This window comes from Sceloporus occidentalis, unplaced genomic scaffold (assembly GCF_023333645.1).
Source record: "Sceloporus occidentalis isolate IW3139 unplaced genomic scaffold, rSceOcc1.0.p SCAF_247, whole genome shotgun sequence".
In the NCBI taxonomy this organism is placed as follows: Eukaryota; Metazoa; Chordata; class Lepidosauria; order Squamata; family Phrynosomatidae; genus Sceloporus; species Sceloporus occidentalis.
Genome location: NW_028317227.1, coordinates 743,071 through 765,759, shown reverse-complemented (window position 1 = coordinate 765,759; position 22,689 = coordinate 743,071). Strand labels below are relative to the sequence as shown.

Below are 22,689 nucleotides of genomic sequence, written 5' to 3'. Positions count from 1 at the left end.
CACAGTAAACACCACCCAGGGGAGCGAGAGAAAAAAAAAAAAAAAAAAGGGGGGGGGCCCAATAGTAGTGTGAAAAGTATGTAAGTGCAGTGCGTGCAACATGCGCACCTGGCAGAGTGTGGGCAACGTATAGTAAAGGCACAAGTGCAAAAGCGAATATCAGGGCACAGTAAACACTACCCAGGGAGGCAAGATAAAATAAACACAACATAAAAAAAAAAAGAAAAAGGGCCCAACAATAGTGTGATAAATATGCGAGTGCAGTGCATACAACATACGCATCTGGGAGAGTGCTATCCACTTTCCGTTTTCCATCCCTTTCTCTGTTAAGTAAAGGCACAAGTGCGAATGCGAATACCATGGCACAGGAAACGCTACCCAGGGAGGCGAGATAAAATAAACACAACATAAAAAAGAAAAAGGCCCAAGAGTAGTGTGATATGTATGCGGGTGCAGTGCGTGCAACATGTGCACCCGGGGAGTGTTATCAATTTTTAGTAAAGGCACAACTGCAAAAGTGGATACCGTAGCACAGAAAACACCTCTCCAGGGAGCGAAGAAGAGGGGGGAAAAAATAAAAAATAAAAAAAATAAATAAAAAAAAATAAATAATAATTAAAAAATAAATAAATAATATACATATATATATATATATATATAAAAAGAAAAGTACACAATGTAAATAAGAAATAAGAAAAGGGCCCAATAGCAGTGTGGTATGTATGTAAGTGCAGTGCGCGCAACATGCGCACCTGGGAGAGTATAATCAACTTGTAGTAAAGGCACAAGTGCAAAAGCGGACACCATGGCACAGTAAACGGTACCCAGGGAGGCGAGATAAAATAAACATAACATAAATAAGAAAAAGGCCCAATAGTAGTGTGATATGTATGTGGGTGCAGTGTGTGCAACATGCGCACCCGTTTGCCCCAGGAAAGGCACAAGTGCAAAAGTGGATACCGTAGCACAGTAAACACCTCTCAGAGGAGCGAAAGATAATAAAAAAAAAAAAATAAAAAAAAGAAAAAAGGGGAGAAGGGGCCCAAAAGCAATGTGATATGTAGGTAAGGCAGTGCACCCGGGAGCGTGTTACCAACTATTAGTAAAGGCAAAAGTGCAAACGTACATACCTTAGTACGGGTAAACATGTAATACAGTGAAAACAACAACATGGTAAACACAACCCAGGCAGAAAAATGAGATGCCGAACCATAGACAGGGCATGTGGAACAAGATAAATACCGAGCCGGAGAGCGGAGCAATGAGTCCAGGAGACTGAGCAGGGTGATGGAGTCCGCAGAGGTAAAGGGACCCCGGAAATCCCTCCGAGGTGTGGTGGAGCAGGCGAAGAAGCCGCAAAGGTTGGGAAGCACAGAGTCTCAGCGCAGACGTCACAGGGAGCCGCGATCCGAAGGATGATCCCCTCCGCCACCTCAGTGCAGCGCAACACCAAGCCGGCAGTAGTTCCCGCAGGGCGAGTGGAGAAAGGGAGCCAAAGCAAAACTACATGGGGGCTGGGAGCCCAGGACCAGCGAAGAGCCACGTAGACCTATATATATAAAATTTAAAAAAAAAAATAAAAAAAATAAAAAAAAAAAAAAACAACCCACACTCCAGGCAGACACTCAGTAGTGATGAGGGAGAGAGGCACTCATTCCTCAATGTCCCCCAGGCGGCGAGAAGCCAGAACACTCGACAGGTGTGCCGGATGATCAGTGGGGGTGCGGCGCCGGGAGGACGCAGGCCGGTCGCGTCTGCGGGGCAGAGGAGCCGGGGCAGCATCCATATCTGCCCAGTCCGAAACCTCGATATCTGGGAAGCCAAGAAGTCGTAGGACGTCATGGACATCGCGGTGGTGCTTGACGGTAAGAGACTGGTTGTCGTGTCTGATCACCAAAGCGAAGGGGTGACCCCAGCGGTACGGGATGCGCAGCCTCTGCAATTCCGCCGTCAGGGGGCGAAGAGCCCGTCTCGCTTGTAGGGTCAGGTCAGACAGGTCATGATAGAACGACACCTGGTGGTCCTGCAGCGGCCAGGTCCCCACCTCCCTCGCGCGAGTCATGATGGCTTCTTTCAGACGGAAGTCTGACAGGTGGCAGATGATGTCTCTCGGGGGGGTCCCCGGGCCACCACGAGGGCGAAGGGCCCGGTGGGCATGATCCATGGGCACAGGGGCATCAGAAGCACGTCCGAGAAGGCCATTGAACAGACCTGTAAGGAGGGTAAAGACATCCTCAGGGGCATCAGACTCAGGCACTCCTCTCACTCGTATGTTCCGTCTCCGGCCCCGGTTATCTAAGTCCTCAATCCGGCGACGCAGTTCCCGCAAATAGTGTGTATGATGGTGTTATGGACATGAAAAATGAGGTACATTTGTTGGTGCTATTTGTGCTTTTGCGCCCATACCTCCCTAAGTTATAAACTCTGAGATTCCCCATTTAGTAGATATTCCCTGGGTAAGTGGCAGTCTCCAGCACTGGAAGGGTTAATTTCAAACAAAAGAAGTGGCCTTTACTGTCCCGGAAACCGGTAGTGACCAGTTCTATCTGGTCACTACTGTAAGCATGGCCAAAACCAGTTTTCCTAGTTTTTTAGGGAATGCTTGTTCGGAGGCAGGGAATGGGAGGAGAGTAGGGGGAGAATGGGCAAGGCAAAAGGGGATTTTAATCCCATGCCTTAAGTGGAAAAGAGGAATTGCATCTTGGAGAGGAGGGAGAGAGGAAGACCCATATTAGAGCTGCAGGAAGTATAAAAGGCTTTTCCCTCCTGTTTCTCACGTGTTCCAGCATCATCACCGTAAAATAACCTGGGATTGGATAAGTATTAAAATCGTATCGATTTTCATATTTTTATACTTTAATTTTAAATCACTTGGGTAGATCCATGCTAGTCTGCTAAACATAGCGCATGTACTACGGTATTGATGTTTGTAGGTATGTTTTTTAACATTTCTTATTAAACATTATTAACTGTGTCGGTTCCCGAGTGATTGTTAAATTGTGATCAACTGCTAGTACAAGACATTTGCTGCCAAAATACCTGGTACATCTTATATTATAGTTGTACAAAACTTATCAGTGTTTCGGGGTGTTTACAAAAGTATTTGGGTACTATTAACTTAGCTTGTGCCTTCTGCCTGAGTTTCACGTGCTCGGCAGCCATTTTGTGACTTTGAACAAAAGAGCACATGGTCGGTGGCCATCTTTGTTTGCACCAAATATTGCACAGTTTCATCTCCAACCACAACAAAAATTGGCGTCGTCGGCAGGATTTTGCCAGAAATTGAGTATCGGCAGTTAATAACCAAAATTGACCAATAGTATAAAATAATATTTTTCCCAGTGTGATTTAGTAAGCCTTCCAAGTTATTTTTTCACAACTACAAGAGGCTTATCAATTTTATGGTGATTTTGAAATCATTAATCTTGGTTATGTTAATTCTGTGGGGAGAGTCATATTATTAATAAGATAGTATAGGCTTCGGACCTAAGGATTATTACATCCAAGAGTAAACACAGATTTTTCTTGTATGCCTGAGTGTAAATTTAGAGGGTACAAATAATTAATCTGTTAAATGTGGGTCAAAGATTATCAAGTGTAGCACTGTACTATTTATACGGGATCTTAAATGACTATTGCTTTATTGTTCCTTGTTTAAAGTAACTAGCTTAAACGTATTGCATTAGTGATAGTCACTGGTATTCAATTGCATTGGGTTCTCCTGTTAAAGGGTGACTGTTTATTAGTTATTGGCAGCCTATAGCATTGATTCTCCTGTTAAAGGGTGACTGGTATAATTGTGTTACGTAAATGTTAGTTATTTGACGCAAACTTTAAAGCATATAGGAAGTCGCCTGTTGTACGCGGGTTGCATGAGTGTGATTGTTCACGTGCATGTTGTGTGCTCTGTCCTTTCCACTATATTTTACGTGTTTCTCTAGTGTGAAAGTAGATACACGCAAGTGCTTGTAAAAAAAACCAAAAAAAAAAAAACCACATAAGTGCAGCCTGTGTGTGTGTGTTAGTGGTACAATACATAGTAGTAGTAGTAAGGCTCACTACAAACACGTGTGCTTGTCCTGCCATCTGATTGTGCTTGAGATTCTGCTGTCTGATTGCATTTGAAGTAAATCTGACTGAGAGAATGAGTTTCATTAAGAAGAAGTTGAGAGCAATGATGGGGGATAAAAGACCCAAATTTGGGGCTGTACCACATTGGGCTACCACTATGGGCAGATGGAATGCTATAGCGGATGAGCTAGTGCGTTATGGTGCACCTGTGTACCCAGAGGTTGGTGAAGAGATAGGAGGTATGGCACTGAAGCTTGATTTAGGGGTCTATCCCAAACATGAGAGCAGAGCTGCAGCAGAAGTGGGCTGGATTATCTTGCATGCCTTAAAAAATGAGGTAGTACAGAGACAGGCCCTAGAAAAGGAGTTAGCTGAAGTAAAACAAAAATTGTTATTGTCAAATGAATGTTTGGAAAGTAACAATGCCCGTAAGGAGGAATTACAGGAAACTACCACTCTGCTAATTAGCAAACTAAATCGTAGTCGCTCTAAAAAGGGTAAGGTGCCATACAACACCAGAAAGGTGAGAACCATGATTGAACAATACCAGGAGGACCACAAGTCCTTTTTCTCTTCTTCCTCTTCTGATGATGATTCATATTATTACGTCTCCTCTGATGATGATGATGAGAGGGTGGCTAGCTACAAAGCTCGCCCACTTATCACCCAACAGAGAAAGCGTAGGGTACACCGGGACTGTGATGGTAATGAAGACGTGCATGAAAGTGCACGAGATGAGATAAATGAGGTAGTGAGAGGTTATTCACAACTGGAGTTAACCGAGATTACAAAACTTTATAAGCAGACTCAGGGTGAAAGCATTGGTGAGTGGTTGTTGCGTATGTGGGATACTGGGGCAGATAAGATCATTCTTAATGCTGATGAAGCCGTAAGCATTGGTCAGCTCACGTGTAATCCACAGATGACACAGGTGTTGAGGTTAGTGAGGAACATTCATGGTAATTTCAGTTTAATGGATATCATTAAACATGCACTACTAAAAGTTTTCCCACATCACACTGACATTGAACCACATACACAGTGGCACACCATAAAAGATGCCATAACCAGAGTCCGTATTATGGGTTGTGTAGCAGGTTTAGACAAGGATCACTGGGAGGGGCCTGATGCAGAGGAATTCACTGCAAGCATGAGGTCTAGGTTCCTAAGAACAGCTCCCAGTGCTAAAAGAGGATCCCTATTGTCTATGCTTAATGGCACAGCAGAAAATGGGCAGATTTTTGTGATCACACAAAGGCTAGCGGAATTGGGGGAATATGAATTGGAGGAAAAGGTAAACCACAGAAGGGGTATCTCTGTAGCCAGTATGTCAGACAGAGAGAATACTGTAAATCCTCCCAAGGGTAAACCTAAATGGAATAATTATCAGGATGCTTCACAACGTACTAGAATATCTAGGAAAGAGATGATTGCTGATCTTGAGAAGGCTGGTATAAATGAGTCATTTTCAAATGTTCGTACTGGTGTCTTGTTTAGAAGGTGGAAAGCATTAAAGAAAAGGGTACAGGTACACACTGCATCTACGGGTCCCATACAAGTTAAGAAGTTAATTACTTTTGATGATGGTCCCATTTCTAAGGCTCACCCCATTGAAACAGGTCTCAAATATACGCAATCTGATGTTAAATATCCTGATACTAATTCCTGTCCTCCTGTTCCCACTCCTAGGAAAACAAAGCCCTTGTACCCGACTGCTGAGTTGAAGGCTATTGCAAAACAAAATGTAGTGGACTGATGGGACGGCCGATCCCCGGCACGGAACACATTACCAATTATGGCTGGGGATCGACGGCCCCATGTTCCTTTAAAGGTTTGGTGGGGAAAGGGAAAACACCACACCAAGGTTTTAGCTTTAGTTGACACTGGGGCTGAGGTAACAGTGCTTCAGGGTAACCCTTCCCATTTTGTAGGCCCCATAGTCCACATAGAGGGTCTGGGGGGTAGAATAACTAAAGCTGTCCAAACAACAGTTATGTTAGCCATAAACAAAGGCCCCCGATTTGAGGCTAATATTTTGGTTTCTGATTTACCTGACAATATCTTGGGGATAGATATATTGTTAGGGCTCTGTATAGAGACACAGTGGGGTGTGTTCAAATTTGGCTTTCCTCACAAACCCTCTTATGTCCATGCAGTAAAGGAGGTGGTGAGAGGAAATGCAAATTGGACACCTGTGGTCATTCCTCCCCCCAGTAGCCCGGTAAGGTTGAAGCAGTACCGGCTGCCGGGGGGACAAAAGGAAATCAGTGAAACAATCACTGAATTGTTGAGAACGGGTGTAGTTCGTCCTGCAATAAGCCCCTTTAATGCTCCTGTATTTCCTGTTAAAAAACCTGATGGTTCTTGGCGCATGACGATAGATTATAGGGGACTCAATAGAGTGGCACCGCCATTGAGTGCTGCAGTCCCCAATATCGTCTCGGTTATTGAGGACATAGCCAAACAGGCCAGGGAGTGGCATGCAGTGATTGATCTAGCGAATGCGTTCTTTTCAATCCCCATTGCACCAGAGTCCCAAGATCAATTTGCATTCACCTGGGAAGGTCGTCAATATACTTTTCAGGTGGTACACCAAGGATACTTACACTCCCCCACCATATGCCATGGACTGGTTGCCAGAGATTTAAGCCAACTAAGCCTGAAAGTACCTGTCTTCCACTACATCGATGACATCATGATTACCGGAACTAAAGAGGAAGTGGAGGAAGCATTGACTGTTTTGATTGATCACATGGTTTCCAGAGGATGGGCTGTCAACAAAGACAAAGTGCAGGGTCCCGCCCAGGAAGTCAAATTTCTCGGAATGATCTGGGCCGGTCCTGTTCGTAAGATTCCCCAACCAATACTGGATACTATACAAAACACTCCATCGCCAAAGACTTTGAAAGATGCACAAAAGTTTCTCGGTGCCCTTGGATATTGGAGGTCATTTATACCTCATCTTGGACTTTTGCTACGTCCCATATACAATGTTACACGCAAAAAATCTACATTTGTTTGGGGCACAGACCAAGAAACAGCATTTAAAGCAGCCAAGGAAGCCGTCTTACAGCACCAAGGTCTTGGTCCAATCAAAGCCGAATTCCCTTTTCAACTCGATGTGATGGTGACCAATAACGTGATGTCATGGGGCTTGTGGCAGCCAAATGAAGTTAAAGGCCAACGAGCGGTACCAATTGGGTTCTGGTCCAAGCAACTAACTGGAGCTCAGCAACGGTACTCGCCCCTGGAGAAGAACTTATTAGCTGCCTACACGGCCCTGCAGCATGTAGAGACTATAACCCAAAAGGCCCCAGTCTCCGTGAAAACAGACTTACCAATTGCAGGCTGGGTGCGTGATGAAGGCCTACCGATACGTGCAGAGGTGGCCCAAAGTCAAACTCTCCTGAAGTGGAAATGGTACCTACAAGAACGAGGTGGAGTGCAAGCAGGTGAAGTGAAGGACTTAACTAGGATTCTCAATAGTCTTGTGACATACGAAACCTTGTCACATCCAAATACCTGCGAGATACCTGTGCTTCAGCCTTCTCCGATAAAGACTGCCTTACCTTATGAGGAATTACAAGACTGTCAGAAACCAAATGCATGGTTTACAGATGGATCAGCTGTGATGACCCGCAAAGGAAGACACTGGACAGCTGTGGCTTACAATCCAGATGGAGAGGTGGTCATCCAGGAGCAAGGTAAAGGTGGCTCCAGTCAATATGCAGAACATGTTGCCATAACCATCTTGCTGGAAGAAACTGATTCCCATGAACTTTTCATTTACACAGACAGTTGGGCTGTTTACAAAGCTTGCACTACATGGATGACTACATGGAGAGAAAATCATTGGCTTATACATGGCAAACCAGTATGGGGAGGTATAGGACTTTGGGAAAAGATCTGGGCAGCCGCACAGACACGACATATCAAAATTGGACATGTTGATCCATCAACAATGGGCACAGGACTCTGGGATAAGATGGATATTCCACATCCCCTATCATCCCCAAGCCTCGGGGTTGATTGAAAGGTGCAATGGGCTTTTAAAAGAGCAAATTCGAAAGCTATCCCCAAGTTTGTCATTAAAAGGGTGGGATAAGGTTATTACACAGGCTGTACTGATTTTAAACAATAGGCCACTAGGACATGCATCTCCATACGATAGGCTTACTTGCAAAAATGACAATACATTTGTTAGTTTAAGGTTGACATTTACAGGAAGCCTCCCCGAATCAGTGGGAAAAAACAAATTCTTGATCAAACTAACTAACCATTTTGATTTTTCAGGTGGTAGGGAGGATTGGCAAAAGCTAATCCTTCCAATAGGAGGCAATATGCCTAGAGGGACAGAGGTAACACTCACACTCACTGACAAACTAGTTAGCGAGGGTTGGAATACAACTGGGAATGTGAGTATGGACGGACGAGTGTGGAGTACAACTGTGACTAGGACTGATGAAAGTAGAATGACTGCTGGTACTGTTCTAGGAGAGGTTGCAATCTGGGTTCCCCACAAAATTGTAGTTACCTGGGATCAAAACCCAGAAATACAAGTAGGATCTAAAGTGTGGGTTTTACCAAGGTCCACTGATCAGCACAGGCAGAAGGGAGAGATAATCTCTGATGGGCCTGGCGATACTAAAATTGTATTGTTGGAAGGTGACTCTAAACCTGTTTATTTTCCATCCAACAGATTAGTGGAAGTATAGCCCCGCTCAACCCATGGACCTCCAACTCATTCATGAGCATCCTGGCTCACTACGCAGAGATGACCAACGTTTCTGACTGCTGGGTATGCAGTGCCATTCCTGTGAGCGACAAAGGAGGTTACCCATTCCTCGGCGTCCCGTGGTTGGAACATGAGATGAAGCAAGTCAACAAGACTGGGTTTGGATGGCGTCGTGAGACAGATAAACCCAGTGAATACCAAAGGATTTTTGGACACCACGCAGGATGCTATAAAGAAACTGTCTCAAGAGCATAGTGAACAATGACGGCGAGATTAACCATGATCTCTCTAAACTGACAGCGATAAAGGAAAAGCTCCATGAAACACCAGACATCGGTTTATTTGGGTGGTTGGGGAGCTTGGGAAATACAGTTGTACATGGTTTGATGATTGCCATATTAATTTGTATTTCTTTGTTTATTTCATGGAAGTGTACATGTTGTATGTTTAGTAGACTAGCAGACATGGATTTTAGAGAACTCCCTATTAGAGTATAACATTGGTCAATTATGGTGCAAAAGCAAGAGGTGGAATGTTATGGACATGAAAAATGAGGTACATTTGTTGGTGCTATTTGTGCTTTTGCGCCCATACCTCCCTAAGTTATAAACTCTGAGATTCCCCATTTAGTAGATATTCCCTGGGTAAGTGGCAGTCTCCAGCACTGGAAGGGTTAATTTCAAACAAAAGAAGTGGCCTTTACTGTCCCGGAAACCGGTAGTGACCAGTTCTATCTGGTCACTACTGTAAGCATGGCCAAAACCAGTTTTCCTATTTTTTTAGGGAATGCTTGTTCGGAGGCAGGGAATGGGAGGAGAGTAGGGGGAGAATGGGCAAGGCAAAAGGGGATTTTAATCACATGCCTTAAGTGGAAAAGAGGAATTGCATCTTGGAGAGGAGGGAGAGAGGAAGACCCATATTAGAGCTGCAGGAAGTATAAAAGGCTTTTCCCTCCTGTTTCTCACGTGTTCCAGCATCATCACCGTAAAATAACCTGGGATTGGATAAGTATTAAAATCGTATCGATTTTCATATTTTTATACTTTAATTTTAAATCACTTGGGTAGATCCATGCTAGTCTGCTAAACATAGCGCATGTACTACGGTATTGATGTTTGTAGGTATGTTTTTTAACATTTCTTATTAAACATTATTAACTGTGTCGGTTCCCGAGTGATTGTTAAATTGTGATCAACTGCTAGTACAAGACATTTGCTGCCAAAATACCTGGTACATCTTATATTATAGTTGTACAAAACTTATCAGTGTTTCGGGGTGTTTACAAAAGTATTTGGGTACTATTAACTTAGCTTGTGCCTTCTGCCTGAGTTTCACGTGCTCGGCAGCCATTTTGTGACTTTGAACAAAAGAGCACATGGTCGGTGGCCATCTTTGTTTGCACCAAATATTGCACAGTTTCATCTCCAACCACAACAGACGGTCACTCACATGTTGAAGAGCAGCGTTAGTAGCGTGATGATGGGCCTTCCCCTCTTCCAGGGCCTGCACCCTCGTTTCCAAGGAGGACAAGTCACTGCGAAGCGCTGACACCTCATCCCGGACAACCTGCTTAAGCTCAGTAATGAGCAGAGAGAAATCCGTCTTCCAGGGAGCCGAGGAGAAAAGTTGCAGAACCTCAGGTGGATGTGGCCCCGAGGGTAAGTGTGTTGGCGCTGTCGGGTCATCCGCAGAGGATGTGCTGGCAGGAGAGGCGGCCTCGTGGTCGTCTGAGGCCTGTGAAGCCAGGTCTACCGGGGTACGAAAATACTCCCGAAGGGATGAAGAGGACGGCCTGGAACGATCCCTTGGAGTTGAGGGGTCGGTACCCGTCTTCTTGGAGTGTCTCATGGCGGAAAGGCTGTGATGGAGCTGTAGAATTGCGCGGGCGGCGGCGGAGCAGCTAGCTCATGCGGCCATCTTAGGCGGCAGCCGGACCAATTTTTTGATTTTATTATTCCCCTCCTTTATGTCTCCTCCTATAATTTTTTTTTAATTGAACTACTTCTCTCCCTTGTCCTGGTTTAACCTCACCATTAGATATCCCCCAGGTGTCCTCTTAGCCCCTGTACCCCCCCCCCAGCCACTGTATTGTCCCACAGCCCCTATACTTGCTTACATTAATATACGCTAACATATACATACACATGCATTCAAGAAAACACACATATCTACCCACAACTTCCCATTTGCACGCACGCATCTTTAGTCCAGTTCATATGGTAGAAATATAAATCTATACATTTGTGATTTAGATTTTTTTTATCTTGCTTATCTTATTTCCACATTCATACTAACATACACATACTGTAAGGAATGGATTACAGAAAAGGGGAAGCTCTAGTGAGATGGGGGGAGGGAAGCAGCTCTGCAGCCTGAATGGAGCCTGACAGTATCCCCCTTCGAATGAGCGGCCTCCGGACACTAACAGAAACATCAACAGAATGAAGGCCCAGTCACTGACGGGAGCACTGTGCAAGTCAACCCAGGACCAGCATCTTCAGGATTCCAGAATCTCTTCAGGAGTGTCCTTCGGCAACCAGCATTACTGCTTTGCTGGCTGGATTCACCACGTACAGATTCCCTGGTCATAGTGAAGGTTCTTTCTACCATAAGGAGACTTCCAGACAGGAACACGTTGGGATGATACGGAAATCAAAAAGGATGGAACTGTAGCATTGCCTGGGGGAATCTCTCGAAGCCACCTTAAAAAGCGACCGCTGACCACTAGCACTACCGTTTTGCTGGCTGGAGTCAGCACGTACGGATTCCCTGGTCAAGGCGCAAGTCCACTTAATAGCAGGGGCTGGAGATCAGGAACACTGCTTAGCAGACCGACCTCCTTTCAGGGTAACTGAACAGGGATGAGGAAGCCGACTCTTGCAGACCCAGGTCCAGAAACAGGTATGCTTCATAACAGGCAGGAGGAGTTGACAACACTATAACCAGCATTACACAGAAGCAGACGAGCTGAAAGCGCTGCAGACTCCACTCTGCAAACTCCTGGCCTTTTGTCTGCGGCCATATGTCAGGGACTGGGTCCATACAGATGACTTTAATGACCCAGAGCGCCCACAGATGGTGTTCAGGGCCTGGTGCAGGGCGACTGTACTCTCCCAGGTGGGAATCTAGGGTTGTGAGGCTACATACCAGGGCCCTGACATATGCGGATGTTGTCCAGAACAAAGCAAAACTTGGTGATATCCTGCAGGCACCCTGGAGCAGGCATGAGACATAGCTCTCCAGACGAATGTGCAGGATGCTGGGAGTAGGGAAGCTAAGCAGAGTAACAGCAGAACATAGCAAGCAAGAGGAACAGAGTGAGCAAGGGACAGGGAGACCAAGCAAGAAACATAACCAGACAATACATACATGGTACAGGACACAACAAAGGACAGGGAACAAAGCAAGGAACACAGGGGATGGAGTAAGGAGCCGAGATCCTCAGACGCTTCTCCTTTAAGCAAGGATAGGACATCTTAACTGGGACAAGGGGAGACGAGAGAGGAACCGAAATCCTCAGATGATTCAGGGAAAGGAGGGATAAGGTACATAAAAGACTAACAAACATAAATACAGGACTAGCCTAGGACTACGTGATAACAATTGGAGATTCTGTCACATCATATGGCCATAGTATGCTTACCCCACCACTACGCCAAAGTACTCCAATATTCGGTGGGTCCTAACACTAACCCTGCCTACTAATAAACTGAAACTAAACATTGAACCTAAACACAGAACCAAGAAGGACATACCTATAGACTGCTGACTGAGACAAACATAACAAATGGGTGGGGCACACCATATAAAGAAAACAGAGCTGAAGCAAAGAGCAGAACTGGAATCAAGGAATCAGAAGCACAGAACAGAGCATATGTAAGAAATGGATTACGGGGGGAACAAGAGAGTAGCAGCTCTGCAGCCTGAATGGAGCCTCACACATACTAACATACACATCACTTTAAAATTGTATTCAATTATATGAACTGTATGCTATGGAATTTTTAAATTGGCAAAAAATAAATACTAATTTTATGGCGTTTAATAGAAAACATCAAGTATTTTTTTGGTTTATCTCTAGGCTTAGAAAAGTTTCAAGGAACCAACCTGGGGGCGGAGGTCTTAGCATAAGCATGCACCAGGTCACCCTAAGTTACAAACAATCATATATTTCTTTTTCATAATATAAAGGTGTCAAATAAGGTATTTCGTCATGTTTTTATATATTTAGGAGTTAAAGTATTTTTATTATGTTGTAATGTCATAATTCCCCTTTCATATTGAACATTTTATGATCACTGTGCTACTATAATAAGAAAGCCAGAAGATTATATCATGCATTTTATTGCCCTAATTATAAGTAACTTTCAAATTGCAAAACACTTAGAATATGTTTGTGTTTATGTGTTTGCCGTTCCTGCTAAGAACTTACGCACATCAGTATAAATAATTAATATCTTCCTGGTTGACGTGGAGGTGAAATCAGTTAACAGCTATAATTACCGTATTTGCTTGTTTATAAGCATACCTGGGAACTCTCCGGGTTTGACCCGGAGATTGCCGGGTGAGTGCTGCTCCTCCAGTTCTCCGGGTCAAGACTCGAATCCTCTGGGTCGTGGGGTCTTGACACGCCCTGCTCCCCGCCCATTTTTTCCTTTACATGGGGGTGTTTCCCGCTGCTGTCAGAGGGACCACCCACCAACATCAGCGGGACCACCCTCTGACGTCAGTGTGCAGTCCTGGCCGCGTCCCGCAAGGGAAGGCTCCTGATTTGGAAGGTATTTACGGCTTTTTCGTAAACCTATCTTTACTAGAATATACTCAATTATTACAGATCGGCAGCCTGGTTGGGTTTAGCAAAATAGTTGATTCGTAAGATAGGTCAATGGGAGTCAGACAGTTTTTGCAGTTATGTTTGCCCTCATCTCTTAATTACACATAACTGCAGCATTTTCAATAACTTCAATAACTGCAGTAAATTGAACTGAAAATGAAATGAAATTAATTGCATACATTAAATTGTTAAATTGTTTATTTTTAATGCCCATACACCAACATTGTGGCAGTATAAATATTACCTAGAAACAACACACATAATGTGGCAATATACAATAAACTGTCACAGATATTTGGGAGCATTTAGCAGCAAGTAAAGAACAGAATCATTTTCCTATGTACAACAACAATAAATACACAAATGTTTGACAGTATTAATTTAACAAAAAATTTAATTTTTTTATCTTATTGTACAACTCTTGTGAGGTGTGCTTGTTGTGTCCTGAGTGTCCAGCAGCCAGTAAAAACATAAGCAGTGTGTACAAATTAAATTATTCTTATATGACTTCCTGTGTGTTCTTTGCTTTTTCAAACAGCTGCATGATCTTAGAAGCTGGCACACAACCTTCACGCAATATTGTGATGGATCCTAAATAGGAAGAATCAATAATTATTATAAGTCCCACACAACATGACTGGATCTGAGAACTGCCAACTTTAATCTTCAAAAATGTTGTAGGTTTGTATTACCAAAATATCATATAGCAGTATTTAGTACATTACTGACGTTGGAAAGAAATATTACTAGTTTTAAGATTATAAAAGATCTTGCTTGCATTAGTTCTAGTTTTCAGTATTGTGCTGTCATATTTTCAGGGAACAAACATTCCATCCTTCAATTACTTGAATGTGAATGCTTCCTTCAATCACCTAAGTATTTAGCATCAAGAGATACTTTTGCTCAAAGAGTGCTTGAATGGATCTCATCTCCACTAACTTTGAGGTAAGGCAGGTGGATATAGCTTTCTATATTTGTTTTTATTTAAACATTGCTACCACTTTCATCCTACAAGGCAGGGATGGTGAGATGGGGACAAGTACAGTATGGGGCCTACACCTATGAAAAGGGTTTTTAAAACATTTTAATCCCCCCCCACACACCTCAGTGGGGAGAAGTTGGAAGGGTTTTTTTAAACCCCACTCATCCTGCTGAGAACAGGGTGAGAGATGGAGGAAACCCCTCCATCTCACAAGGGATAGGGTGAGGGGGGACTTTACTCCCAAGGTTGATTTTATGAGTCTCCTTCGCCCTGCAAACAATGTAGTGAAAGAGAAATGACTGTTGACCCTCCCTTAGTTAACAGGACTCTCATTTTGTTTTTATTTTCTTTTTTAATGTATGTTGGGGGATGCCAGTGTTACATTTTTAAAATTCCAGGCAAGGGCATGCAAGTTTCCATTTAAGTTCCATTTAAGCATACAACAAGCATGTTAACCCTTAACTTCACTAACCACTCAACTTCTTAGTGAATAGACACACATGTGGTAAGACAAGTCGAGGTTTGAGAGTAAAAGTCTCAAAAGCTGCAGCTTGCATGTACAGCCAGCAAAATGTTTCCAGGCTAGGGAAAAGTCAATTTAATAAATTAACATCTAAAGTGAATCTCTTTCCCCACAAGCCCATGCAAACCACACAACACAGCTGTTAATCAACCGCAGTAAGGAGCTTTCTAGAAGACTAACCTTCATCTATCTTGGTGCAATTTACTACAGTAGATCCCACAAGCTCATTAGAATATCCATCACACAGAACTGCATCCAGTTTGTGACTCAAGCGGCTGAAAAAAATAAGAGTTTAGAATATATTTAATAGTCAGTTCCTCAGACTCATGAAGTCTCCATATGCATTCACTTCTCACCAGATCTTGTCATATTTGATGAAATAACATCGCCAGAATTTATCTACTTGACAAGTATCTAAAACGACCTCCAAACACCCTCACTGTTATTGTCCTTAGTAATGTACCTCCAACATACTTATATTTATCCTTACATGCCCCCTACCAATCAACACCGCTCTTCCTCTGTCCTGTGTCTCTCTCTGCGATCTAAGCCTTTTCTATATCCTGTAACTGTTCATAGCTTATTCGAGCTCCCCAGAATCCAGAGCTAAATGCAAATCCTATGCTCATCAATTTCTTCACAAGCATACCCAGTTGCCAAAAAACTGGAGTCCAATTGTGCCATACATCTCAGAATGTAAACATAGGGGTTATCTTCAATGCACAATTATGGTTAAAATGTTAACCCTTGAAACCCATGTAATATTTATGTTGATTACCCCAATTTCACTTTATAAATACATGGCATATTGTACAAAACTCTGAAATATGTTGATGACTAAATAAATAACAGTGTTGTATATTACTTACGTTATCACCATGTCATGGTGCGTGCTGTCAGATTCCCCACTTGGATTGGCAGAGGTAATTGCTAAAGGCCCAGTCATATCAGTGAGATGAGCAGTAACTGAATGATCAGGCACCCTTATCATGATAGAGTTCTGTGTACCAACTTGCTCATAAGCCGGCCCCACACCTTTAAAACATAGGCAAAAATATATATGTACAGAGTGCACAATATTATTCTAGCAATAATTTTCAGTGGATTTAGCTAATTATAGAGACCACTACAGAGAAACATGGTTATTTGTGTTTGAATTAGCCATATAAGGCAGGCTCAGTTTGTTGTCCTATACCCCTTGATAAAAACGTTCGCTCTGCACCCCTTCCTTTTCATCCCTACATGCTAAAATCTCTTGCAGTTAGGGAATACATGGACATTGTTAGGTAGGTGGAGTATGAACAAAATGTGTAGTGGCTGATATAGCTATTGTTAGCCCACATTCATTTAACCATGTAGAAGTTGGGATGTTGCATTTCCCCAGGAAATCAAAGGCTAACCCCGGGAAACAGATGTGATATCTGGGGCTCCTGGCCTAATATCCAGGAATGTGATTTATTAAGAGAATATATGGAAAATGTATTTGCTTACATACTCCATATATGCAATACATGGAATACTTTGTTTCAAAATGCACTGTTGTGTATGTCCAGCATGTATGCAGTCTGTGTGTATGTGTGTTTCTTTGCATAGCAGATTATTTACCAAGCCGTTTCAGCCATTCTCCTTTCTGCACAATACAACTGATGCCACCAGGATATACCAAATCCATGAACCTCCACAAAAGGGGGCTGAATGGGGGACTGATCACTCTCAGCTGGTCAAGGTTAGAAATGCAGATGCAAATGGGTTTCTCGGCAGGCCGTTCCTATGAAACAAAATCAAAGCAACCTTTTCACACTCACTACTACCTAGAATATTTTACCATTATCCTTAATAAAATGAATTTACATGTCACAATCACAACCCAACTGATATGTAATCCTAGGCAGAAAGACTACAACAAAGCACAAAAAGTTAAAAAATAACATTCAAGGCTGTGCTGGCAGGGAACTGGCCGGACATAGCTACAAATACAGATGTCAAAAAATTATGGACTATGGCCAAATTTTTGTAGTATCCCACATAAATGAATACACGGGAGGCTTTCATTTTGTACAAGGCAGACAAGACACTCATAAAAAAGGTTTACAAAAAGTACATCATACATGCAAGGTAACTATACCATGTGCCAGAATATATGGTAGGTATGTTTATAAAATGATAATGCAGCATAAGAATTCCGTTCTGTGATGAAACCTTTTAATTACAATGCTAAGCCAGCAGGTGCAAAATAGTTAACCAGCAGCTTCTTACGTAAACTTGGGCATGTTATTTGGAAAATATTCAGGTCTGGCTCAGGACACGGATAATTAACTGAATTAATGAACTATAACTTTACAGTTAATTATGAATAAGTTAATGTATTTTCCTAGTTATGTTGGCAATAAAATATTATAGCGATATGGTCAATAAATGCATTCTCACCTTGATCTTATAAATTCTGTCGATGGCACTTGGGTGTTTGCATGAAGCCGCTAGAGCATAAACAGTGTCAGTAGGAACGCCACACACTCCTCCATTCTCCAGTATCTTTGCAATTGTTCTCAAACCACTTGTGCGGCGAGACTCGGGTAAAACACATGAGGGGTCTGCAGTGAATTCGTTCTTCTTGGATTCCTGTTTCTATTGGCAGAAATGTCAAAAGCACACAAAGTGATGTACATATGTAAATTCAATTGATTCGAAGGCAAAAATTGTCAGCTGCCATGAGAGCCAAGTTTCAAAATATCATTTTCTGAGCTCTGGGAGGCAACTAAATGACAGTTTGGTGCATCCATTACTGTATGATATGTATTTAACATGTATTTAATTGAATATATACTGTGTTTACTACACAACTAGGTACAAATGCCTCTATCCTGATTAGAAGCTTTACTTTTTAGTAACACTGTTAGATACTTTCCATATTGTATTTTTATTTATCAATATATAATAAATGTACATGCTATCCAATGGTACACAGCTTACCTTGAAGATAACAGGGCCCATTGGAACGAGTTCTTTGCTGAACAAGTAGTTTGCCAACGAAGCAAACAGCCCGTAGACGCAGAGAATACCAAACACCGAAAGAACAGCAACTAAAACAGGTTTATGAATATTTGAAATAATTATTAAGAAAATATAAAACAATATATATTTTAATAAATAACCTTTATTGAAATTGTTAAAGCCGGAGTATTGGCTACGCATTATCCCATGCTACTCAATCACAACATAAAGCACGCTTATGTCAATATAGGCATGTCTAAAAACAGTATGCCCATGTACATGCCTGTGTTCATTGTATTTCAAGAACTATAGCCAGATAAGGACACATGTACCACATGACACTGCCATAAAGGCATTTAATACCTGTATTGTCTGATATCTATATTTTTTTCATCAAAAAGTGGTTTATTTGGATTAACTTTTAGCACTTGGGTACAGTACTTTTGGAAAATACTTACTTTCAAGTGGAAGTGGAAGCCGTTCTAGTGTAAAAAGAAGGAAACAGATGATCACAAGTTCCATTAGAATAGTGACAACGAAGAGAATCACATTTGCTTGAGTGGCTGAAAACAACAAAAAAATATATTTAACATATTAAGAAATGCATTTTGTTATTTTAAGACAATATTGTTAGCAGAGCCGGCCTTAAGTGTTCTGGCGCCCTGTGCGGACTACTCCTCTGGCGCCCCCTCATCCCAAAAAAAAGAAAGGAAAAAAATCTCCCCCCTCTGCCCCTTCTCACTGCCTCCCCCCTGCCCCTTATCACTATCTACCCCCCTGCCCCTTATCACTATCTACCCCCCCCCGCCCCTTATCAGTGAGGGGCGCCAAGCGGTTGCTGAAAACTTCACGAGCAACCGCTCCGCGCCCCTGCCCGGGACTTAAATGAAAACACTGTGGGGTTTTTTTGTTTAACTTTATTTATCATCCTCCATGCTAAATAAAGTTAAAAAAAACTTTATTTAACATGGAGGATGTTAAATAAAGTTACAAAAAAAACAAACAATGTTATAATTTAAGTCCCGGACGGCGCCCCTGTTGCCATGGTGCCCTGTGCGGCCGCACAGGTCTCACACCCCTAAGGCCGGCCCTGATTGTTAGTGTTGTAAGCTGAACAATTCCTTAAGGTAGCAACAGCGCATGGGTTTGGTCAATAGCTTTGGTCTACCTGGGATGCCAACATTCTTATACCAAGTATTCCGCATATAAATGCACTGTTATAAATGGAAGCCTCACGTTTACATTTAAAATTAAATTACAAGTGTGAAAAAAGCAGTTTGGTAAAGATACTTGTCACCACAATGACAAGTTTAAAAACATATGCCATCATCATTCTTATTGTGATATTTTGGAGATCTTAGTATATTTCTGCATGTTCTCAGAATATTTTGGGTGCAAAGAGGTGTTTGAATAACTCCAAAAAAGCCCCTTATACTTACCTAAAACCATTAAAAATATATTGATTATTAGGAAGGCAACGGCTCCGACAGTGAATGCCCCATCATTATTTGCATTGATGCCCAGCGAAGAACCTAAAAGAAAAGCCATTTTACCTTTAATAGTGTTTTGATACTGGATCATAATTACACATAGAAATGGTATAGATTAGCAAAATATTGAAATGTGTTTGTCTGTATTATATGAAGCTAACTGAAATCTGCATGAATTAAAAATGGTAATGCAAAGTTCCACAGAAAATCAATGCTTCTTATTGTTATTATTGACAACTATATATTTTAGTAATCACTATTTAGATTTATCTATCTTAATAAACATAACAGCAATAAATATATTACCTGCCAAGCGTAGCCAGACCCAGGTAGCCCAGATAGCAGAGTAGCAAAACGGCAAGACTGAACCGAATCTTCTACCTCCTTGCACATCAATTCTACAGATGTACAGCTGTATAATAGTACCTGGTACAAGTACCCAGGGAATAGATAAATATCCTTGAGATGAATAGTCTATAGAACTCTGGATTGCAGCAATGGATGCCAGGCCGTTGCAGATGTAAAACAGAGGATCGGAGGAGCGTGAAGTGAAATTTTCAGCAATGTTTAGTTCTTGTCCTGACTTTTTCAGGAGGTTTCTTCCTGTCAATAAGACTTTCTGAAGTGTCGCACTTGGCATTACAATATTGCCTATGGGTATCAGCACCTTTTCTGCAATCGAATTAACAAGACTTGCAAATGTTGTATACAGCGATATAACTGTAAAAATACCGCAGGTCACGCCGAAGAATATATAGGCAGATGTACTTGGGATCTGTTGGATTGTGGAAACAGTCATCAAGGCAAATGCAATATTGTGTGTTAGTTCTAGCACATCCTTGTTTAAAGACATAAAGCAGAGCACACAGGCTGCTATCAGAAAGAACCAGTCTCCAACCATTAACCTTCTCTCCACAGAGACATTGTTAGGCATCAGAACAACTGTAAGCGTAAATTCTTCCCATGATTTCACTAGCCAGAATGTCCCATGAAAAGCAAACTTTGTGGCATGGTAAATGTCGTCTCTGAGATAGCTATAATAGCTGGAACATAGCTGAGATAGTACATTGATGCTGATCCATATGGCGCCCACATAAAATGTTTTTATGTACCCAAAGCAATAAAATGCCATAATGAACGGAGAGATGGTATCACACAAATAGCCCAGTGCCATGGGTTCAGCATATTTCGTATTTTTCTTTTTCTCTTCTCCTGTAACTGTAGCCGAGCCACGATTGGCAGATCCTAAAAGAAGGACGTTAAAAAGGGAATTGCCGAAACCTGGAAGAACATACCTCTGGGTGATTCCTTTTAATAGGAGTGCTGCGGCTCCATAAAGTCCACACAAGACTATTATTAACTCCGATACCCCTGAGACCACCAAGGCCCACTGGCCAAATAATCCTACAGCTTCAAAGATTAGAGTTAGTGTCAAAGCACCAAACACGAAAGGCATGATATAGTTGACAGTGGCTGAGCAGAAGGACAGGATAAATGCGATGAAGATGTATGCCACAAGCCCTGCCACCGCACTCTCACTAACTGGAAGTGCAGGGAGAGCTGATGCAACCAAACTGTTCTGTGGAAGAGCTTCTGTTCCTACTAGGATGCGGGTAGCACCATAACTGCTCCACAAGGCAGAAAAGGCAATGAAGGAAGTGCCACTGAGATGGTCGTACTTTCTGAAGGACAGGAATCCAGCAATGAGTTGGGCAACTCCACCAATTAGGATCAGATGAACACCTGCCAAAAGTGTGAAATTAAAGAGAAGCCATCAGAATCGTACATATAATTTATATATAGTTCTGACAATCTTAACTTTATGTGTTTGTATTGTACGTGAGATATACTTAGGTCTGCAAAATGAATTAGGAAAAAAGTGGGAAGTAGATTAAATTATTGGCATTAAAATCAATAATAATAATAATAGAGAAAGATCCCTGGATAAGACTATGTGTCGTAAGTGTGGTATATGGGAGACACCTCAATCATCCACCTTAGAAACATAATTTGTATACTATCTAGTTTGACAATTTTTCTACTTACTGTAAGACAACATAGTTCTCTTCTAGACTATGAACACATGTCCTAGCATTCCTCATCCTCTCATTATATACTTCTCCCCTGAACATTGTTTAACTGTTCATGTATTATTATTATTATTATTTATTGTTTTATATAGCACCATCAAATTCTGTATCTAAGTGTGTCTATTATATCCCAGTTTTCTCACATGTTGAAATGATAAGCTTGTTCCAAGAAATAAAGATTTAGATAAGGGATTAATATAGAAGAAATTAAAACAATGTAGTGTTGTTAAAATTAAATAAATTTAATAATCTTTACATTACCTGCAAGAATGTTTTCAGCTCCTCCAGCAACCACAGACGTGTTAAATAGGGCAAAATTTTGCATACACACAAGGAAAGCACTGACGGCATTTGCAAGTAGCCCCAGAACAGCAGGTTCACTATAAAACACTGCAGGAAAGCCCTCCATGGCACTATATTATCAAGTTTTTCCTATGAGTTGTGATATCAGTGGAAATTTCTTCAACAAAATCCTAAAAAAAAAAAAAAATTGGTTTCATCAACAAGGATTTTATTATGGGGACAGCGTGTCTGCTCACCCAATGGCAGTAAAAAAATCCTTGATCAATCAGCAGTACAGACATGTACACAGTATGGTACCCGGGAGTCACCTGATGCATTTTATGCGTTAAGGCTAAGCACATAGTGACGGGTGATAGGTAAAATTCAAATTGCTAAAGCTAGCAGTGCTTAAAGTAGTTATGGTTCTACACAAATTATAAATATTGGGTTTGTGGCTTACCTGCTGTTTCGAGAGATTTAGTGATACACGGTTCTGTCTCACTGCTCTGTAACACAGTTCATCATTCACCTGTTGATCACAGCATCATTTGTACTTCTACTCATGTGATTTGGGTTATATATAGGCTAAGAGCCGTAACATGGGAGGGGTTTGTACATTCTTACCGGTAAACCTACTAAGAGACCGGCAAGAATTTTACTTCCTTGTGATTTGTGCTTAGGAGTCAGCTAT

The 22,689-nt window shown here is 42.0% G+C and overlaps 1 protein-coding gene across 1 annotated transcript; it reads right to left on the bottom strand.

Moving 5' to 3' along the window:
- Nucleotides 1-14,139: 14,139 nt before the first annotated feature.
- LOC149276103 (uncharacterized) lies at nt 14,140-22,125 on the bottom strand. The gene is made up of 10 exons (XM_089503911.1): nt 21,978-22,125; nt 19,933-21,369; nt 19,576-19,668; nt 18,595-18,699; nt 18,116-18,225; nt 17,573-17,770; nt 16,751-16,913; nt 16,015-16,180; nt 15,326-15,420; nt 14,140-14,231 (listed from the first exon to the last, which is right to left on the bottom strand). The coding sequence occupies exons 1-10, from the start codon at nt 22,123-22,125 to the stop codon at nt 14,140-14,142; spliced, it is 2,607 nt and encodes an 868-aa protein (XP_089360037.1).
- Between the last annotated feature and the right edge of the window lie 564 nt (nt 22,126-22,689).